At 39.3% G+C, this 23,268-nt stretch overlaps 1 protein-coding gene across 1 annotated transcript in view; it reads right to left on the reverse strand.

Annotated features, from left to right (window-relative positions):
* The window catches only part of GLDC (glycine decarboxylase), a gene marked incomplete at its 5' end in the record, with an annotated part of 34,041 nt that overhangs the window by 5,390 nt on the left and 5,383 nt on the right, over window positions 1-23,268 (reverse strand). The window contains 17 exons of the mRNA XM_027709614.1: window positions 835-946; window positions 2,550-2,691; window positions 3,326-3,438; window positions 3,876-4,025; window positions 4,919-5,044; window positions 9,377-9,452; window positions 10,354-10,496; window positions 13,124-13,165; window positions 13,257-13,341; window positions 13,816-13,913; window positions 14,461-14,541; window positions 15,299-15,438; window positions 16,549-16,654; window positions 17,652-17,748; window positions 19,901-20,097; window positions 20,348-20,495; window positions 21,191-21,268. Of these exons, the coding sequence (XP_027565415.1) occupies window positions 835-946; window positions 2,550-2,691; window positions 3,326-3,438; window positions 3,876-4,025; window positions 4,919-5,044; window positions 9,377-9,452; window positions 10,354-10,496; window positions 13,124-13,165; window positions 13,257-13,341; window positions 13,816-13,913; window positions 14,461-14,541; window positions 15,299-15,438; window positions 16,549-16,654; window positions 17,652-17,748; window positions 19,901-20,097; window positions 20,348-20,495; window positions 21,191-21,268 (1,934 nt within the window). The remainder of the gene's footprint in view (window positions 1-834; window positions 947-2,549; window positions 2,692-3,325; window positions 3,439-3,875; window positions 4,026-4,918; window positions 5,045-9,376; window positions 9,453-10,353; window positions 10,497-13,123; window positions 13,166-13,256; window positions 13,342-13,815; window positions 13,914-14,460; window positions 14,542-15,298; window positions 15,439-16,548; window positions 16,655-17,651; window positions 17,749-19,900; window positions 20,098-20,347; window positions 20,496-21,190; window positions 21,269-23,268) is intronic.

Raw genomic sequence — 23,268 nt, forward strand, 5'->3', positions numbered from 1 at the left:
TTATCTAAATTTATATCCATGATCCTGGAGAACCTTGTTTCATTTCATTGCTGAATCCTTCAAAATTTGCAACTTCCATTCCCTTCTGTGAGGAAATAATATATTCTATTGAAGTGCAACCTGCAGGTTGAGCCAATGTGTACACCATTAAATATAAGACATATTTTAAAGAGCATACATATTGTACTCAAATGTTCCTCAGTGTTCTTCAGCTTAAAGAAGCAAAATAACATGCTCTGATAGTTACTCTACAGATAATTGTTTCACCTCTTATTCATTACTTCTTTCCTGTTGCAAGACTGGAGAGCCATGACAGGGAACCAGAATGTAGCTAAAGTACCTTGCGTTGCCAAGGGGATTCTATCCCATCTCACAAAAGTGAACTAAGAGCTGAAATGAGGGAAATTTGGTGGGATATTTTTTTAGAGAAAGTGTGCAGGGGAAAGTACAAGTCCAAAAATTGCTTCCAGTTCTTAAATTATAGTGCCATTGGTTATGGAGGATTTGGGTTTCAACTTTATTGCTTCTCCTTTTTCTACTGTTCATTGATCTGCTACTAGACTTAAAGGAGAACTATCTGATGGTATACTCCATCTTTTGTGATCATTTCATCTAATTACAAGCAGGCATTTTTTCCTTCTACTTCCTAGTGTCTCAGTTTCATTGCAGTTATGTCCACAGAAGTCTGGCAGGTTATTTCACTTCTTGTGAACAACATCAAGAGAAGATTGAGATGTCACATAGCATTAAAAAAGAACCATATTGCAAGCCAACTTCTACATGAGGCAAAAAAAAAGTCAGCTTTGTAGAAGAAAAAAATTGTCTAATACTTGCCTTCTGCTCCTCTGAAAAGGATTTTGTAGTGCTTCTCTAGCCTCTTTGCCATGTAGTTTGCATTTAGTATAGCAATCTCAGAAGCATGCTTCAGACCCTTTGCTCCCATTGTCTGAAAGAGGAATAACATGAAGAAACAGATCTAAAACCACTCCCAAGCAAGCAAAGTGTGCTCTTGCACTGACAAGCAGGATAGAAAACAGCACCTCGATGCATCTGGCTAGTTTTAAGGCAGATTAACTCTGCTATTACAATTTTCCACATGATGCTCACAGAAAAGCTCTGGGTATTAACTGAAAGCACCTTTGGTATACATAGCTTATGAGAGTGTTTACTGTGTAAGAGATTAAGCTTGATGTCCTTTCCTCAAACTGTGAAGCTCTGAAGTGAATAGACAAAAAAGTGAGAACTCAATCATGTTGAAAGGCACAGGTTGCCTGTCACCATCCTAAGGAAAGAGTGTCCAGAGAGCTGTCCAAAAAGCTATGTGTGCTGTCTGTACAGATTATCCCAGCAACTCAAACTCTGCTTGCTGGTGTCATGTCACAGATGATACTGTGTATTAACAAAGACCAGAGCCAAATGAACACAGATGCACTTATTCCTCTGTTAAATCACTGCAGAAGGACTATGCTGGAATTGAGATGTGGTTGAATTTCTTAACATTGCACTTAGAAGTTAAGGTGACATAGAAGAAAGCCAAAACAGCCTCAAGGTAACCTCTTAAGATGGGACAGTGTAAATAGATGGCATTATGGCATTTTGCAGTGTGAAGAAACATCTTCCTTTAAAGATTTACTACAGTTTAAATATTCTGTAATGGGAACCAGCTTACAGTCAGAAGTGATTTCTACCCACAGCTGAAAAGCCACCAGGTAAGTTGCATCAGCTCATATTTGCTCATTTTGAATTCTGGGAGAGCTGGTTTCCTCAGCAGAGAAAGTTTTCATGGTTAGAATATCAAACTGGCGACAGTGTACCCTGAATGACACTGCCCCTACGTTCACTATTCCCCAACTCTTTCTGTCATTGAAAGCTTTAAATGTTGCTTAGAGTCTCAGTACACCTTCTCTCAAACAGAATTTGAATCTACACTCATCTCTCTTGGCTAAATACTTACATATAGGCAACCAAATATTTGCTGGTTTATCACTAAATTGCAAGGGATTAACAAATTACAGAGATCATGACCAAGCTGTCTCACATCCAAAGCCAAAACTAAGTTCAGTTTTAAAATTCAGTAAAATCCTCTGGAATTCAGGATATTGGAAAGTTACATACATGTAAGTATAACAATACTGCAGCATACAAATAGAAATATTCTTGGAAGAACAGTAATCACCAAGTAGCTTTTAAACATGAAAACTTCCATGTCAGAAAAAGTGGGAGGGCAAGCCTGATTGTTGTTTTCTGCCTGGTGTCCACTTGTCTCAAAAATTATTACAGACAAGAGGTAAAAGAGTTAACCAGGCTGCACAGATACACCATTTGTCCTAACGTCCTTTCCCATGGCAAAAGATGGCAATATGCAGTTCCATTGTCCTACTGGAAAACAAAGAGGTTTGATGGATGTAAATAATCTATGACTGTGCTGTAGTCACTTGCATTTCTATCTGCACTGAGTTGCTCTTAAACCTGTTCATGTGGTTCCAGTGGCATCGCACTTGAAACAGAAACAGAACCTCAGCTGAAACTCCTTATAAAAGTCTACACACCTTGATATACACCCAGGAAATTGGCAATATAGCACTGGAACCCCAAGGTGCAGCACTGACAGTACCCAAAGAACATGCATCCTTATCCGGCTGTATTTTGATGACAGGGTGGGTAGGCAAGTAGGGAGCCAAATGTTTCTTCCTAAAACAAAAACATTGATTATAGAACTTAAATGAGTGTTTCTGTGTTACCACATCTGGACAGTTTCAGCAGTAGTTTCTCTTCACCTTGCTTCCAAACACAGTCCTCCAGGAAGTCTGGTCTATGTCTTCAATGAAGTTTATTAACATAATTGGTGCCAACAGAGGATGGCACTCAGTTTTCAACCTATCACAAGACATTCACGGAGCTATCCAAATAAAAATTATTTTCTTGAAACAAGTAAGATTATTTTCTTTTAAGGAAATATGAATGCTCTACAGAATAGATTCACATAGCTCATGTTCCACTTCTGCGTTCTGTACTACATATAGCATCAGCCCTCAAAGTCCACAGATCATCTCTGCATTTACTCAGGAAATGGATTGCTGAGGGAGCTCTACCATTCACACTGAAAGGCCAACGTGGAAGTCAGGGTTTGAGAACACAAGTGAACATCACCATTCATGAGATCAGCACATGACTATGCTGGAGAAGGACAGAAGTTTACAAACAACAGTATCCCTCTTCCACTCGCAGCTCTGTACTGAAGTGAACCACCAACCATGATTCACTAAGGGATATATATATAATATATACTTCTTTAAGGAAAGGTTATTAATATAGAGATACCCACACTCCAATTGGTCCCATTCCAGGTCCTCCTCCTCCATGGGGAATGCAAAAGGTTTTGTGAAGATTTAAGTGAGAGACATCAGAGCCGTAGTCTCCAGGACGACACAGACCCACCTGTGAAGGGAATACTCTTGTTTCAAAACCTTCTTCATATGCCATTTAAGACCTATTAATGCATTCAAGGAAAGCATGTTGAAAAAGACTATATTTTTATGTTTATTGTGATGCATCATGAAACAAGAACTTGATGCAAACAACTTTTTGCTTTAGGAATTCTTAATTATGTCTGCAAAGAATGTCTTTGATAAAGGTTAAGCAGACTAAGCCAATTTCAAGGAACAACTCATACTCATTACAACACATTTCAGGGCAAACCAGATACTTACTTTCGCCATCTAATTTTTATTACTGTTCTTGCAAACCTCACCTCCTCCCTCAGGCACTGTGCCACCTTGTGAGGAAGCTGTGTTATGGTATGAACTGAGTACTGCTGTGCAATTTTTATTCCATGGACTCCCAGCTGTAATAAATTTGCCTAGGAGATTTTGTACCTGAGCATTCATATTTGCTCCATCTAAGTAAACTTGTCCTCCATGTTTGTGAATGAGGTCACACACATCTCCAATCTCCTCTTCAAACACACCATTGGTAGAAGGGTATGTGATCATGATGGCTGCCAAGTTTTCTTTGTGCTTGTCCACCTGGTGGCAGAGAGAGGAAGACAAAAGGTCAGTGAAGCTCCTAAAGCTTCTCAAGATTTTTACAAAAAAATACAACTGAAGTCATCAGGTGTTTTACAGGTGGGAAACAAGTCTATCAGCAGATAATCAAAGTAGTTTATGATCAGCAAAGTGTACTGGGTTCCTTCCCTCAGCAATGCCTATAGAAAAACAGTGTTTTCTCAATAAATCAGAATTTTAAATTGGAGAAGAAGGCATATATACATACATACATACATACACACACACACACAGACACACACACATATATATATATAACAGTCACTTCTGAAACCTCCAGACAAGCCAAGGGAACTATCTGGCCTTAGAGGTAATGTGATATAATGGCTATTCCCCCTACTTTCAGCAATACAGTTCTACAACTACCATAGAAGTTTGTTCAAATATGGAAATGTGTCTTGCTAATCCCTTGCATCCCAAGATTCACCCGCAGTCAAACTACAAAAAAAAAAAAAAAAGTTGCCTAGCAACACCTTCCCCAGCAGAGGTGGACTTGAACTTTGCTAAGAGAAGACTAAATTCAGTTTGAAATGCTTCACACTCATCCACATGGTTCCTTTGTTTCAACTACTAGATGTGGGCCAGAAGGGTCTGCTATAAAAGAGTGTAGAAAGACTCTTTGAGCAACTCCTGCATCAAAGCTCCTCAAAAGAAATCTCACAAGTACCACATGGCTAATGCCTGAATGAGCAAAAAATTATAATAAAAAAAATAATTACTTATCATTTCCAAGCACATAAACATTATTATTGCTCTATTTTCTCCCAAAGAAAAATGTGATTCAGCTGCCAATACTATTACCTTCAGAGAAGGAGTGTTCCTACCTTAAAAATTAAAGATAAATAAATACTCACCATTGCTTTTAAATGGGAGATATCAATGCTCCCATTTTTATCCACTTCAATTGGCTGAATCTTCATCCCTGCCATTTGCGCACTTGCTGGATTTGTACCATGAGCAGATTTAGGAATAAGGCACACCTTAGAAGGGGAAAAAAAGCAGGGGCTGAAATATAACTAGTTACAAAATTCTTAAAGCATTATGGTCTGTATTTGGCTACATCTCATTATCAGAGTTTCCAAAAGGAATCCTTAGGTAATGTTTACTGGCAAATTACCTCTTGTACTTAACGATGCAACTCGATTTTTTTTTAATCCATTCAGGTATCAGCATCTAAACACTCATTAGCAAAGTTTCATTTGCTACATAATTATATTTAGGGCTGCAGTTCCAGAATATTATCTCAGATACTCACATTTAAAGTCCTTTTGTCTCACCCCACCTTTTTTTAAAAGACTAAATCTTTTTTTAAGTAATCAGTCTCCACACATACAATGACTTGACAGGAAAAACTAATTCCAAATTTTCCACAACAACTTCAGCTGACTTTCAAAACATTTTCTTGTATATTCTACTCAAAACAAAAATTTATTCTGAAATATTTTGGCTGTAGATAAGAGGTTTCAGAGAGCTACTTGCATGCTCTATACTGTTAATGTAAAAAGAAAACAAGAGAAGTACTTATATTTAAATAAATGCAGGCTCTTCTTAGTGATAGGAAAATGGAGGTCAGGATATATCCAGACATTTGCTAGGAATTCTACCCCTTCTAAAGACAATATATCTTCTCTAAAAAAAACCCAAATCCTTTGCTTCTATTCAATGAGGATATTGAAACATTTGTCTATTATAGTTCTCTTGGAAAGATTTAACTCGGTTTATTAAATGACTCAGACTTAGCTTTGTAAAATGACTGTAAGGCACTTCGTTTTCATGAGAAACTGCACGATGGTTCATGGAACTTGTTCCATAAAGATGCTGAGACAAATGTTAATTACTTCAGAACACAGGAAACACAGGCATCCCAGCCCCAGTGCCAGAGAGCTCTGTGCCACATCTGTAGCCATTTTAGCTGCACAGTAGAAATGTAAAGCGAGTCGAGATGGCCACCCAGTCCTGCTGGGTACAGATGTTATTGATCAGGAAACAAAGTGGAGAGATGAGACTTGTCAGTTCACGTCCATGCTTTTTACCCACGAGAGGGCACCACATGCAAACGGAAGCCAACTGCAAGAAGCTTGAACTGCTGGCTTAGTTACTTTCTCCAGCTCAGGAGAAAAGCTCACTTCAGCTGAAATGTCAACATTTTGTGGGCTTTCTCATTTTATTTTTTCCCAAGAGTATCTTTATTTTACCTTAACATTTGAAATCTTTAACGTGTGAGTAACTGCAAGCGCCTCCAGGCTCTCTCTCCTGTGCAGTCAGCCTCTGGGTATTTTGGAGCACAGAAGGATCACAGACACTCACAGAAGCCCAAGAATCTTGTACAGAATACGAGCAACAGCAAAGCATGGACAATAAGAAAACTGTCAAAGGAATAAAATTTTAACTTAATTTCACTTCCCCTTGAGTAAAACTACTCACAAAACAAAGCTTGTAATTGTAAAGAGTGGCTGATTTCCAAGAAGTTTGAGGTGATCTGGATGCAACAAAGAATCAAAGACAGAATAAGACAAAGCTTAACTATTCAATTTTAGGTAGTTTCCTCACATATAGTCTATAGTTCCCAGGAGATCAGGACAATTTTGAGAAGGCAAGTCAGTCTCAAAGTGAAGGATAAAATCAGCTTCAGAAAATATGGATATTATTGCACTAAGGAGTTTCTTCCTGCTGTTTAAAGCCAGCTCTGTGAGTGTGTGAAAGAAGATGTAACTAATCTCAGATTTCCAAGAAGTTTTGGATGTGGTCCCAAAAATGTTCCTAAACTAACTTCCAAGGGAGTAAATGGGAAGGTTCGTGTGGATAAACATGTCATGGAAACACAGGAAAGAAACAAAAAGATCCAGTCAGTTTTCACTGTAAAGAAAGGTCATCATAACAGAATATTACATATATCTGTGCTGGTTCTTTAGCATTTAAAATTACCCATAATTGGGTTTATAATGGAGACACAGAGTGAAATGCCAAATATCCTGTTAATACCAAACCCCCCAGGTCCCTAAAAGAACTGACTGCACAGTTCAAAAAAGGACTCACAATCCAAAGTAGCAACTTTCAAAAATGTATATATATATACTGGAATCAGACTGATCTAGAGTATTACATAAGAAAACAAATCTTAACAACTCAAAAGTGTGATCCGTAGTTTTGAACCTATCACTACTCAAAAGATCTTGCAGTGTTGATGGAAAAGAAAGCAACTGCATCAAAAACTAGAAAGGAAATAGAGAAAAAAGTGAAAGGAACACAGGAGCTCTGAAGATAATCAAAGTTATGAGATGGCTTTTTTGAGAAGGATAGACAACTAGAATCCAACTAGAAGAACAGAAATGTGGATGGATAAGGATAAATGAAAAAAATCTCAGGATTAACATGGTATGTCAATTGTGAACATGGAAGAACTGTTCAACATCTTTCAAGAGTGAGAAGGTGTTAGATGAAACTGTAACATGTCAAGTTCAAAAAAGAGAAAGCATTTATTATGAAGAATGATACAATAATGGATGGTGAAGCCACAGAACATTTTCTCTAGGATACTGTAAATACCAGAAGCTTCCTCATAAGACAACCATTTCTTCCTCAAGCATTAGATTTAATTGTAGAAAAATGCATAATGCAGAATATCCAGTGCAGCACAGGTGATCACAGTGCAAGAGGAGCTGTGCTGTGCCAATAATCTTTGAAGCAGATTACTCTCCCAGTGCACTGCTGTTATCTCTTTTCCAGTCAGAGTGCAGTAAGCCTTGGATCCTCAATACCTCCAGCTCCAAAACTCTAAAGGCTCCCCAGCTGAAATGTAGAGTACGTTTCTCACAGTTGTTCCCATGTGAATAGGCACCCAAGGGCTGCCACACAAACTATCCCCTCTTTGATCTGTTGCTGCTCAGAATCCCACTCAAAATAATTCTTCTTTAAGGTCACTCAACAGAGAGGGCTCTCAAGCTGATTGTAACCTGGCATGCACATGCATTCTCCAGTAATCCACAATGTCTAGATAAGCCTGTGTTCCTTTCTGGGGAAGGGAAAGCTGGTGGGGTCACAGTTATTATCTTATTGAGTGCAGTTCCAGGGGTGTGACAACCATCTTGCTGTTTCAGTCCCAAGAACTGGATCTCTTATACTTTGGTTTTATGGCAAAACCACCTTTCCAAATGGTCTGGAATATTTTTACCCCTCCTCAGATGATTCCAGTGGGGCTGTGCTGCCCCATACAATGGTGTCTATCCATGTATTGCAGGTGTTCAAGGACTTCACCATGTTCCAGGGCAGTCTGTATCAGTCAAAGACTGACAGGTAGGTAGAGATGTGCTTCCAGCCCTGGGGCAATCAGTTCCAGATGTACTGGACACACCGCCACAAACTGCCAGAAACAGACTGACCTAGACTCTGCTGCCAAAGGGATAAGGAAAAATGCTTTTACAGCATCAGTTGTGGCATACTGCTTGGCTGCTTTTGACTCCCACTTATACCGGAGTTTTAGCTTGTCACACGTGGCAGCACTCACTGATGGCAGATAGTCCACTGTTAACTTCACTCACTGTCATACTTTTTGCATTGGTCTTACAGAACTATTTACGGGTTATTAAGTCTTGCTTATCCCTCCTTGGCTCTCCAGTAGATGAATCAATTCATGGATGGTAACCACAGCATCTTGGTTGGTGCAATACTGTCACCAGCACACTACCATGGTAGCAATCAGCACCTGCTCTTCATTAATTGATTCATTACTTCCCATGGCTGGCCACACGTCCAGCACATGTAATGGTTGCCTGGGAATTAAAATACCATAATTATGACCTTCCCTGCTTTGTTCTTCTTTCCCTGAGCTTTTACTGTTACACATCCCATTATATGGCATAAAATATCCCTTTGGTCAGCTGGGGTCAGCTGTGTCTCTCCCAGCCTCTTGCCCACATCCAGGCTCCTTGCTGGGGAAAGGACAGGGTCAGGGAAGGGCAGTGGGATAAAGAAAAAGCACTGACACTGTGAAAGCACTGTTCATCAATAGCCAAGAGATCCCTTTACCCACAAAGCACAGCACCATATGGGCTGCTACAGAGAAAGTTAAGTCTATCCATACCAGACATAGTACAATCTCCCTTTCAGGAAGTACCCTTTCTCATTCTCACTGTCTGTAAAAACTCTTAAGATGGTACCCAGGATTCATGAGGGAAGCAAGGAATACTGAAAGCTTGTCACAGGTGAGGATACACAACCTGATTTCTCTCTAGGTGACTCCCAGCTGCTGAATCAACTTTCCTTTCTCCACTTTCCACCCAAAAGCTCTTCCCCACATGAGTGTTGACACTTACGGTTCTATGACGTTCTCCTTTGGCATTTAAATAAGCTTTGATTGCAGCCAAGCCTGCATACTCTCCTTGGGCTCCACTGCAAGAGGAACACAAACACTGTTACGCAGCACACAAACCAGAAAGTGCCAACTCTCTGCCAAAAGTTCAAAACTGTTCAGCGCTGATCCTTACCAATGACTTTAGGCAACTGTCAGCAAATTAGAAGCAGCACATCCCCTAGATTAAATTACAAATGGACATGCCTTAATTAACAACTGGATGTAGATGAAAACAGTAGATGGTAAAAGTTATGCCATTTTATGTGCTTTCACTATGATGTAAAATCCTTTTAGTGACGGAGTTGATCCACATTTCTGCACCTAGCAGGAGACTACATGCTTGATTACAGAGAGGCAAACTAATACTGAAATGCATAACAAAGTGTACACAATGAAACATAAGAAGTCTTTCAGTGAAATCCTAAGTGTAATTTCTTGCTGCTCATTTTGTATCAAAACTGCTAATGGACATAAACAGGCTGCATTTATCATTCAATGCTGCTGTATTTATTTCAGTGAGCATGCACATCCTAGGCATTCTTCAGTCAAACCTAGTGCATCAAATACCAATTTCAACAATTACACAGTTGAAAGCTCATACAGCTTATTTCTATTTCACATCTTTATTTTTAGCTCACAGGAGAATACCAATAACACCACCATTTTACACAAGCAATGGTGGAGAAACATTCATAGAGAGGAAAACATGGGAAGAAATATTAAAAAAATTTAAAAGACCAAATCCTTAAACTCTTAAAAGACACAAGACAAAATAAGGTGCTGTAGTCCTTGAAAAAACCAAACTATTTGCTTTCATAATCTTGCATTCAAGGCAGATTTAATTTTAGAAAATTCTTCCATTTTTAGCTAGCACACTTTCATTAGAAGTAAGTTTTTGGAATCATGTTTAGGTGCTAATGTTCAGAAAAAAATTCTTACCTATTTGGTTGGAAGGAGATTTTGTCGTAGCCAGTAATCTCACATAGGTCCTTCTCTAAATCCTTGAAAAGCTGCTGATACCCTTGAGCTTGATCCAGGGGCACAAAAGGGTGGATGCTGGCAAATTCTCTCCATGAAATAGGCTATAAAACCACAAACAAACAAACAAACAAAAAATGCTATAACAAAATATTTTGCAAACAACTCTGTTTTCTTGTTAAACTCTGTGAAGAAATGAATATCAGTCTGGGTGGGAGCATTGATCTGCTGCTTCCAATCTTTCTGATTGGAAGCCTCTACAGAGGGATCTGGACAGGCTGGATCAATGGGCCAAGGCCAGTGGTATGAGGTTCAGCAAGGTATAATGTTTACTGTTTTAATGTTAACATTTTAGCTTTTTATTTTGGTAACTGGATTACATATTAAGGTCTGAGTATTATGAACAGATTATCCCCAAAGCTTAGAAATAACTTATAGAATACATTTGCCTCTCTCTCTTTCTCTCTCGCCGCCTTCTTTTTCCTTCTCAGCAGATCACCAGGTCCATATTGATGTTTGAGCCATGGGGTGGTGCAGAAGGCTAGAAGATGAGGTGTCCCAAACACTGACAGCCAGACAGCTGTGCAGTGAACCAAAGATTGTTGGTTAGAGCACACTGTGTAAAGGGGTAAGAAAGCACAGGATGCAGCTGGAGAAGAGGGCTATATGGAGGTAGAGCACCACTTTCCTGGGACAAAAGTCCTTGTTCTGGCTCCTGGAGGTAGGCACAACATAGTACAGCACAAGTGCAGGAATTGATTCCAATAGGGGTGGGGGATCAAGACCACTGAAGACCTGCAAAGCCCTAAGACCCATTTCCAGAAACGTCTAGAAGAACAGGCTGTGCATGATAACTAATTTGCATAGACAGCAAGAAACTTATCTCCAGGGTGGGGAAAACTTATCTATGAAAAGGTGCTCCCATGAAGCCTGAGTGCACATGTGCCGGAGGACCCTGGACACCTCATCAGCTGGATCAACACTGGATCAAGATTAGTGATCATTCTTTCTTTGCACCTTTCTTCCACTCTTTCTCTCCCCCTCTCTCTGATTTCCCTCTCTCTCTCTCCTCTTCAACCTACTCCTACCACCATGGGCTTCTGTTAGAACATAAAAGACTAACACACCAATTTCCATACCAAGCGTATGATTTAAGTATGTAAGTTTCTTTTGCAGACCCTCTGACTTTTGTTGTTCCTTTTTGATCATGAGCATCTGCAAATCTCTGGTGCTCCCTTCCCCTTAAGGGTGAGATGCCAAAATTCTATTGGCATTTCTGCACCATTGGGTCAAAACAACCCCAAGCAGCTCTACCGGCTGAAAGCGGAGTGCCTGGAAAGCTGCCTGGAGGAAAAGTACCTGGGGTGCTGGTCAACAGTGGCTGAACACGAGCCAGCAGTGTGTCCAGGTGGTCAAGAGGACCAATGGCATCCCATCCTGTATGAGAAACAGTGTGGCCAGCAGGATCAGGGAAATGATCTTCCCCGCTACTCGGCACTGGTGAGGCCGCACCTTGAATCCTGTGTCCAGTTCTGGGCCCCTCACAACAAGAGAGAAATTGAAGTCTCAGAGCATGTCCAGAGAAGGGCAACAAAGCTGGAGAAGGGTCTGGAGCACTTATGAAGTCTTATGAGTCTGAAGAGGATCAGCTGAGGGAGCTGGGGATGTTTAGCCTGGAGAAAATTAGGCTCAGAGGGACCTTACTGCTCTTTACAGTGACCTGAAAGGAGGCTGTAGGAAGGTTGGGATCAGTCTCTTTTCTCAGGTAATGACCAATAGGACAAAAGATTAAGATTGGATATTAGGAAAAATTTCTTCATAAAAAGGGTTAACAAACATTTGAACGGCCTCTTCAGGGAACTGCTGGAGTCAACAACCCCAGAAGTATTTATAAGATATGTAGATGTGGTGATTAGGGACATGGTTTAGTGACAGGTTAACAGATGGATTCAATCTTAAAGGTCTTTTCCAACAGAAATGATTTTATGATTTCCAGTAAACCTATTTTTAACATTCAGAATATGATTAAAAATCCTTAATTTCTCCTACTACATCACCTACCCTTATGTAGAGCTGTAGGATCACAACGTGAACAGAGAGGAGTTGTGTGGAATAGTATATAACATTTTGTTGCTACTAATTTTAATTAGAGGGAATATACAAGACAGAAAACAGTGAAAGGAGAGAGAGAAGGCAATGAGAGAAGGGGGACAAAGGAAACCTAGTGAAAGATCAAAGTGAGAATACAACAGGGAGAGAGCAGAGGAAGCTCATTCAGTCAAAAAGTCATTTGGTACTCAAACAGCCTGGCTGCTATCAGCTAGAAAAATGAAGATATCTGGGTACTCTTCACCATGGGGAAAAGGCAGGATATCCTAACAAATAGCAAACTGAAAACAAAGCATGACTCAGTCAGTCCCACCTGACTCTTTCCATATTTCAGAGGATTTGATTTTAAGATTTGTAAAGCAGACAGAATTAGGTACTGCAACACTGCATGAAGGAACAGGACTGTGATATCTCATTCCAAAAATTATTTTAATTACATTATTCAAAATGGAGTCTCTAAATCCACTCACTCTCCTACTGTGGGAGAGGATGGCTAGTTACTCCAGAAACTACCTCCTCAGCTGGAGTACTAACCAAGAGCAGCCTTTACTTCTCTACAATGACACTGGCTAGATAGTTTACTCATGTGGGTCTCAACTGAGACAGTATTATTGCTACTTACTGCAAGTTCAGCTGAACTATTGAGCTTCATTGTGCAGGACCCCTAAAAATACAAACACACTTATCAGTATTTACTGAAATACATAAAGACGTATGTAATGACCTAATTTTTTCTCTTTTTGGTAAATACCTACCAAAGGAATCATGCTGTGAACAAGGGAAATATCTTTGTTTTCCAATCTTTTCATGTACCGCACGATATTTGTCTCAGAGTGATAGCTGGAGAATACAAAATGTAGTGAAAAGGCAAGCAGATTAGCTATACCAGCAGCTAACATAGGAAAAAACATAAATAAAACAGTAAGACTGAAGATAGCTATTAATATATAATAGAACTGGCATTTTCAGCTTGCTAATAGCAACATGGATTAAAAATGCCTATTACCATCTCAGAAATGTTATCAGTAAATATGGAATATAAAGGCTCTAGTAAGTCTGCTGATACTACATCATACTTGCACAATGTAGCAGATTAGTGGAAAAACACTTTCCCAATGTGATCATGAGTACTGCTCTGCTCATTTAAAATGAAAAAGATACCTAAAAATGCTACTAAATAGAATATTTCATAGTAAGGAGAGACTATATGAGTCCAGGTACAAAACTGTTCTCATCTGACTCCACTACTGCTTTTGAAAGGAGATATTTTCAGATAATACCATAAAACACCAAATATAGAGCAGTTTCACAAACCTGTTGAAAACCTGGTGCGTCAAAAATTTGGAAGTTCTCTTAAATGGGGTGCTAAGGATGCCTTTGGTTTCCTCGCCCATACCCTCAGCAATCAGCTCCTTCCACACAAAGAAACAGGGAGTTAAATACTTTCATGAAAACTTATTTTTTCATAGTCAATTTCCATCAAAACTAGCTTATACTATCAGTTTACCTTGAGATTTAGTCAGCTTTTAAGGCAAAACCCTCCAACTTTACCAGCATACATACTTGTATATATCTAGCATGAAAACAGCATTATATTAAAAATGGGTACAGATGTCTCAGTAGACCTCATCTTGTAAGTATTGCTGCTAATTACTAATGACATGCAACAAAAATTCTAGTGGGAAAGGAATAACTTACCACCATGTCCTAATCCTCACAAAAGAAGTAATAGCCTAAATGCAAGCTGACTGAAAGAACTAAGTGTCACAACTAGAAAATGGCACTACATAAATCCTTGTTATGTAGCACTGCCTTTTTCTTTAAGAAAGTATCTGAAATACTCAGTATTTAACTAACGGTCGTCACGTAGACACCAAGTGTCCCAAGGGCAGTTTTGCTTTTCATTAAACTTCTGAAACATTCAGATAATTTAAACTGTATGATCTATTATGTACTTACAGAAGAAGACTCGCAACCAAAAATCCATAATATGTCATCTAGGTCTTTCTCATTTACAGTTTCATCAAGTGATACTCCAAGCTACGGATAAAAACAACAGTAATTGTTGTTTTTAACTCAAAGCTGTTAATTCTAAGCATAGTACATTTGTTCTGGTCAAGAAAAATATTCCAGAAACACAAGAAGAAAAAAAAGGGAAAAAATTCATCTACCCAATGATACATAAATGTCACTTCATTTTACGTAATATATATAAATTTATTTTATTTACATAAAATTTTCCAATTCCTTCCTTTACTGAGCTAAACCATTCAAACCAAATGGCTCACAAGCTTTGAGACTTGTGATCTCCCTTCTAATGCTTCTAAGTGTTTTCCCCTTCATAGGAAAATTGCCCATTTTGCTATGACACCCCCTCCCCCCATCCCAATTTACACAACATATTACACTTTGCCAAGAGTCCTTAGTGCCTACAAAAATGTCGTTTAGATTTCAGTCTGTCTTTAAACAGTGCCACAGGACCTGAATTCTGGATGTCACCTTGTATTTCATCATTAAGTGTCTCCACTCTACCCCTTAGTAGCATATTTGGCATGAAACAATTAGATAAACTTTTTTAACAGGCATAAAACGAAAATACAATTATTATTTCTGGAAGTGCATCACTTAACAAGTTCATTCTTTATATTATCTTTATAATTGACTGACATATCTGAGCAAATTACAAGGTCTTAAATAATTTTGTTCTGTTTACCTCATGTAATGATTAGAAACTTAATGAAGAAAAAGTCATACTACAAAATTTCTGAATTTATCAAAGGTTTAGAAAATTGCTTACTCTGTCATCACTATAAATCCGAAAATTTATCTTTCTAAGAGCTGCCCTGTCCAAAACCTCTTTGACTGAGCATCCACATGTGACTGTCAAGGTATCGAAGAACAGATCATGATGTAGTTTATGACCAGCTCGTCTGAGACCTATGAGAAACAGGAATTTAATTCTCTTATATGCATACTGTATTGCTTGCTCACACAGTAACTGAATAACCACACCATCTACCTCAGAAGTAAACACTTTTACATAAAGCAAAGTATTCCCCTCATGTAAAGATCAGCAAAATCACCAACTTTTTAGTGAAATGTCTCTGTGTATGAAATGCACCTAAATCAGACTCAGACCTAATTAATAATGAATTAATAATGAGTCTAGGCCAGATCCTTCTGATACATCAAATCTATAATACATACAGCAGCAGAGTTGGTATAAAAATGGAATAAAGACAAAATCATAACACTGGAAAGAAAAGTTATATTATGTGAATGGATATTAAGTGCCACAGAGTTTGCCACAACAAAGTTTAGAGCCTTAGCGATTTTCACAGTAGCAAAAGGTCTTCCAACTAAACTGGCAAATAAAACATGAATATTTGTGGCAATAATCCTTTAATTCCAAACATTCCAGTTTTGAGTAGCTCCTTCTGACAGCAATGATAGTCATACCAGTGGAAAAAAACCTACCAGACCACATAGTCCAGATGCAATCATTATTTTCTGCTACAGATTCTGTGCTTTTGGTTAGCTGTTAAGCTTTGGGATTTCAGTGTTCATAGCAGGTACAATACTCCACCCAACTTAACTGAAATGTTTCTGTTGCTTTACTATCATCTACTACCTTCTTCTGCTATGTTATTAATACTCTGTGCAGATTTCTGTGTGTAAACTAGAATGGTCCAGTAAGTGAAGTAGCAGCTGGCAAACAGCATTTCAACAGTATCATCTAGACACTCGCTCTGTAGTCTTCTGCTAGTTTCCCAAGGAAACAGAAGTAATGCCTGCAAGTTCCTATCACATAGATATCTATTTCTAGGATGTCATTATGAGAAGTACAGAAAAATATCAGCAGTGAATTTTGTATTAAAATGGGTCCCTCTCCATTTGTGTTTGAGAGAACACAAATCAGCTGGCAACACCTCCCTCGCCAAAAAAAGTTTACATATGAGGATGTATTATTTAAGAAGGGGTAATGATTTTATAACATTTATAACAGTAATGATTTTATAACAGTTTCTGTAAACACTAAATACGTACCTTCAGCCAAGATTAGAGTAGCATTGTGTACCCGTCTTGCAATATGCCTTAATCCATCAGACCCATGGTATATAGCAAACATGGCTGACATATTGGCCAGAAGAGCCTAGGATCCAAATACAGTTTAGGACATTATTATTGTTACTGTCCCTGTTAGCAAAGGTTATTTCATGCTAGTTTAGTGGAATGTTTCTTTAGCACCAGAGACAAGCACATATCCTCAGCTGATGTTATAGCTGATTATGTGTTGCCTATAAAATAAAAGAGGGAAGGGCAAAATACTTTTATGAAACTGTCAGCATTGATTATGAATTCAATGCCCTTTGAAATGTAACTGTGTTAGCAATTAACATGTGCTTAAATTTAACTACTGTAACAAAGATTTTTGAAGACTATCAAGTCCAGCCAGTCTCACAGGAACCCACTGTTTAGTCACGGTACAAAAAAATCATGGCATATCTCACTGATGCTAAGTAATTAAGCCTGTTTTAATATTAACAAATTCTCCTCAAAATTTGGCACAATATTAAGAGCATAAGTAAAGCAACAGTAGGAGCAAAAAAACGTTATGACCTTGTCTGGCTGAATGTCTGTGGAGGCATGCTGAAGATAACTATTTTGGATAATTACTCAGTTAATCATGGTGTTTTTCTGTAAGTACCTCTTTTTGGTGATGTAACATATTCACATCAAATCACACAGACAAAAATATAAGTTGTGACAATTTGAACAATGAGTTTTAGATTTTAAAAACTTATTTCTCTTGCCTTGAGTGAGAAATTTCAGATCATTGGAATTCCCTGCTATTTTATTATGAAATCTGTCTCATTTATAACACTGCACTACTCACTAGTGTTCACGCTACAAGACAGACGGATTCATGACACTGCAAGAATTGAGGACTACAGTCTTTATTAAAGGAAACATATACTAGTACTCTCTTTTCAAGCAGATCCATTTTTCAAAGGACTCGAAACAAATGCACAACAATCAGAATGTTTTGATGCCCTTAATTTTTCTAGCAAAAACTCCCAAAAGTAAAGATAACTCAAATTGTTCAACTCGTTCCCTTCTAGCACTGAAAATAAGGCAGAACAAATTACCTGTGCTGTGCAGATGTTGCTGGTAGCTTTATCCCTCCTGATATGCTGCTCGCGGGTTTGCAAAGCAAGTCGGTACACTTCCTTTCCACTTGCATCTCTAAGTTACAAGCAAAAATGTTGCTTCTGTTACTTTAAAATTGCAGTAATTTATGACACTGGGCTTTATGTATGCTTGCCTGAAACTATTTATCTATCCTCAGAGACAGAAGGGTGCTGGAGAGAATAATGCATAAGTCAGGACAGCTGCAACAGCAAACAGCAAGACTGAAGTCTCTGAATTTCTGTTTTCATCATGGCTGGTCAGGTAGACTATGCAGCTTAGTTTACCATTGGTCCATCTAGAAGAACTTTGACAGGGTGGAGAAGTGGGCTCACGGGAACCTCATGAAGGTCAACAAGGGAAGTGCAAAGTCCTGCACCTGGCAAAGAACCCCAAGCACCAGTACATGCTGGGGGCTGCCCAGCAGCTTGGCAGAAAAACCCTGGGGGTCCTGGGGGACATCAGATTAAACATGAGCCAGCAATCTGCCCAGGCAGCAAAGGAAGCAAATGGTATCCTGGGCTGCATTAGGAGAAGTGTTGCCAACAAGGGAGGTGATTCCTGCCCTCTCTTCAGCCCTGGTGAGGCTTCACCTGGAATGCCATGTCAAGTTCTGAGCTCCTCAGTGCAAGAGCAATACAGAGGAACTAGAGAGAGTCCAGTGAAGGACCACAGAGATATCAAAGAAACTTGGCCAACTCTTCCATGAGGAAAGGCTGAGAGAAGAGTCAGGGAAGACATCACTAAAGTATATAAGTACCTGCAGGGAAGATGCAAAGAGGATGGAACCAGGCTTTTATCAGCAGTGCCCAGAGACAGGACCAAGAGAAATGCACACAACCTGAAACACTGGTGGTTCCCTCTGAACATGAGGAAATGCTTTTTCACTGTGAGGGTGACAAAGCACTGGCATAGGTTGCTCAGAGAAACTCAAGTCTCTTTTTGTGGAGATGTTAGAGACACCTGGACACCACCCTGGCCTACTGACTCTAGATTGAGTCTGACCCAGCTTGAGCAGAGGGTTGGACCACACGGCCTCCAGAGAACCTGTCAATCATTCTGTGATCTTGTGATCAAAACCTTGAAAAAATTCATGGCAGAAAGATGCATTGAGGAAGTATCACAGCTTTTATCCATTTCAACTTTTTCTTTTCCAACTTTCTTGAGATGCAGAAAGATGAAGAAAAAATATTACTATATAAATTAAATATTTCTAAGCCTTATCGACAACTGTGAATGTTTTAGTTATTTTGGTTACTGAAGTACTTCTGAATAGCTTCTGTGCCAAACATATGCAGTTTTTCCACAGACAACTGCTTTGTATTTTAATTATTACTAGTTAGACATCTTGTCAAAATGCACGATACATCACCACCAACAAGAGTCAGAGGCAAGATTTTACACACTATTTCTCTGCTTTGTTTAAGTGAGACTAAAATTTGCACTAAATTAAGCTCCTTCTTGATTATTTTGGAGGTTCATTGAATTTTCTACTTCTTTCCATTTATGTTTTGTAAGACTGCATGTTAGAGAAAAAAGGTATAATAGTACAGAATAAGTGGAATAAGTTAGCTTGCAAAGCCTCATGCCATCACAATGAATCCACTCTGCTTTTGGTTATCTTTTCATCCCACGTCGCCACAAGCATTATAGACAGTTCACAGCTTCATTCCACACAAATGGAATTCTTGAAGGTTGCTTCCTCAAAACTGAAAGCAACTTCTATTCTCACAGTTTTCAAGAAAAACGTGTTTGGTACAGCACCATGGTCAGCTGTTGTTCAGCGCAAGATGGTCACAGTGAGGTTAATTATGGTTTCTTATGCATTATTAAGATCCCTGAAGGGAGACTTTATTGCTCTCTACAACTCCCTGAACGGATGTTGTAGCGAGGTGAGGGTTGGTCTCTTTTCCCAAGTAACACGATGAGAGGAAACAGCCTGAAGTTGTACCAGAGTGGTTTAGGAAAAAGGTTTTCCCAGAAAGGGTTGTAAAGCATTGGAACGGGCTGCCCAGGGAAGTGATGGTGTCATCATCCCTGGAAGTGTTCAGAACACATGTGGAGATATGGCACTGCAGGACATGGTTTAGTGGTGAACAAGGTGGTAGGCTGACAGTTTAACATGATGGTTTTGGAGGTCTTTTCCACCTTAAGGATTCTATGATTTCAGTTTTCACTGAAGGCCCACGATGGCAAAGGGAGACCTTACCTTGTAACACCCACCATCCTGCCTGGCATCATTCTCACTAGATTCTCCTTGACAGCAAAGAATGCCGCGTGGGGTCCCCCATAGCACAGTGGCACACCAAACCTCTGGGAGTTACCCAGGACAACATCCACCCCAAACTCTCCAGGAGGCTTCAGAATACAGAGAGCCAGAAGGTCAGTAGCACAGCAGGCGAGAGTCTGAGAACAGAAGTAGATCAGTCAGTTTCTTTTCTGAAGAAACAGTGTTTGCCTGGGAGTTAAATTTTTAAATATGGCTTCAAACAGTTCCATATCACTTGCACAGAGCTGAAGTGCATTGGTTGTAATGGCTGTAATGGTTATCAATTGGATGGAGCTGAGACAATACCTCATGTAACATTTAGTTTCTATGAATATGGCTGTTTGACCATCAGATTGTTAACAGTCAGACCAATAAAATTTACTTTACCCCATTTTGATGAGCTCTTTCAACAAGTTCGGAGAAGTCTTCAATCTTCCCTTCAGTATCTGGATACTGAAATAATACTCCACTGACATCCTTTCCACTGAAATCCATCTCATGGGGTAATTTGAGCTCAGTAATAACACCCGTATAACTGGAAACAAAAATATGCAGAAGGCAATGCATTTTTACCACTTCTTACCTTGGAGTGATACTTAAGATGTTTTCATGGACTTATATATGACTTTTTTTCTTTAAATACAGAGAGCTGATCATGCTTTGCAGCACTAAACATTGAGAAAGTTTCATGTCATGGTATATAGTACTGAAGAATAACTGCATTTGACATCACCTTTTGAAATATAGAGCAAAGCAAAGCAGAGGATACATAAGATACTTGATATCAACATTTTGCTGCTTTAACATGTTTACCTTCAAGAACTAAGTCACATTTCTAGAAGATGATTACTACATATTGTAAACTTAAAATGGATCTAGCTTTCATTAGAAGGGAAGATTTGCTATCTAGGATAATTAATTTCCTAGTAAAAAAAAAAGACCAGACTGAATTCAACAATCAAATGTATTTGTGCAACAAATTAGGAGGAAAATTAAATATCCTCTTTTTATCATATGTTTAGTCTTTTTTTAAACTGCTTTAATTTCTTTGCAGTTGTATTTGAATGGAAAACTACAAGCAATGCCAAATGATAATAGATTTCTCCTTCTACTTTGCAAAGAAAGCATAATCTTATAGTCCAAAAATGTTAGGTATATGGTGAACAGGCACAGATGAAAAATGATTCAATGTAAGTGAAAAATATGGTGGAAAATGGAGAAAAATATTACTTTGCTCTGGTTTGAACCACTGCTATAGTTTGAGGGTGGCATCGGGCATCTACATAGAACTTCCTTCTTTTGTTGTGTCTGTTGAAAAAAGAAAAAAGAAAGGTTACATATCAAGAATATAGTTTTCCATGGAAATAAAACTAGCTTGTTTTCTACAGGTGTGTTAAAAGGCAGTTGTAAATATTGGTTATTGTAAACAGATTAAGTGTAAGATTGAATGAAGGTTCTGATACATTTAAAATAAGAAAGTTCATTTCAGACACTCAAATGAGACTCATACGTGACAAAAATTAAGACTACGAAGCAAAACAAGAAGCCACTTTCAGAAGCTGTGGGAATGGCTCCACACACGTACTCTTTTAAAGGAATACAACTGTGGTCTTTAATACAGATTTTCAATGTTGCCCTGGATAAATAAACACGAGCCATCAAAGTAGTTAAATGGAGACTGAGAAGTCATGGTATCCCTGACCACAGCAGTGGGGTTGGAACTAGATGATCTTTAAGGTCCCTTCCAACCCAAACCATTCTATGATTCTATGATAAGACAATTCCCTACTTTTTTCTGGTAAACACAATTTTGTGTCAGACTGAGGCTTTGAACAAGTGAATAGCTACAAAACAGTATCTGCTGCATAATCTGCTTTCTGACACACAGGGCTACAGTGGCCTTCAATCATTCTCGTATTTCATTTCATTTGCAGGTCCCTTTCAAATGCCCCTACAACACATCCTTGAAAGTAGATTTGGATATACCAGTAACAATTTCACTTTTGTCAACTTAGGAACAATGTACTTCACCAGTTTTTAAAACTTTTTAAACACTAATGGAAAAAGACAATGCACATCTTCAATTTTCATGGACACAAGAGATTCATGCCACAGTCTTAGATTATGTGACAAAAGGTCCTCTGCACTCCTCTCAGATGCAATGGCAGGTGAGGGCACACAAACAACACCCCGTTCCTACTGCTCCCAGGCCCTTTACAGGGGATGTCAACCCAACTGAGACCCATCTCCACAAGCGCAGAGGAGCAAAGAGGCTGCAAGACAGGTGGGAACTCTTAATTATTTAATTAACCCAAACAGACACACCCTCTGGATGCCACCCCCCACCTGGGGAGTCGACATTATCGGATGCATGAGAGAACATTTTGGGATTGCAAGGGCTTACTATGAGATGTTTAGAGGAAAAAGAACAGAGCTAAGTGATTTCGGGAGCAACAAGTGTAACAAAATAGGAGTAAGGGGATAAACTAGGCCAGTCTCATACAAATATTGGGTGGCTGATGCACTTGCACCCAACCTGTGCAGTCTGTCTCTCTTCTTGTTTTAACAATCAGCCTTTCTGATTCCTTTCATGAGTGAGGGGACTCGGTATTCTGTGTGTGTCTGTCTGTCTGTGTCTGTCTGGGTGCACTTCCTCTTGTTGAGCTTCACAGGGTTCCTGTCATCTTCACAAGGTTCCATTTTCTCCAGCCTCACAAGGCCCCTCTGGATGGTACCATGACCCACTAGTGTATCAGCTGGTCCTCTCAGTTCTGCATCATCAGCAAGTTTGCTGAGGATACAGTCTCCCCCATCATCCACATCACTGACTGGACCCAGTGTTGCCCCTGGGTATGCCATTAATTACTGTCCTCCATCTAGAATTCATGTCACTGATCACCACCCTCTGGGCCCAGACATTCAAGTTTTCAATCCACCTCATTCCCACCTCACCCAGCCATAATTTTCAGTTTCTCTTTGGGGATTTAAGGGAGACCATCAGAGTAGACCATATCCACTGCTCTCCCCTCCCAAGCCAGCCATTTTATTGTAGAAAGTTATCAGATAGGTCAAACATGACTTCCCACTGTGTGAATTCATGCTTCTGATTCCTGATCACTTTCTTGTCCTTCACATGCCTGGAAATGGTTTCCAGAACCAGCACTTGTTCCATAACCACTGAGTAATTGAGATGAGACCGGCCAGGCTGGTAGTTCCCAGCATCCTCATTCCTGCCCTTCCTGAAGACACGAGTGACATCTGCTTTCCTCCATTGCTGAGGCACCTCTCCCAGTTGTTCAGAGACAATC

The sequence above is a fragment of the Neopelma chrysocephalum genome, unplaced genomic scaffold (assembly GCF_003984885.1).
Source record: "Neopelma chrysocephalum unplaced genomic scaffold, ASM398488v2 Primary Assembly neopelma1_96814, whole genome shotgun sequence".
In the NCBI taxonomy this organism is placed as follows: Eukaryota; Metazoa; Chordata; class Aves; order Passeriformes; family Pipridae; genus Neopelma; species Neopelma chrysocephalum.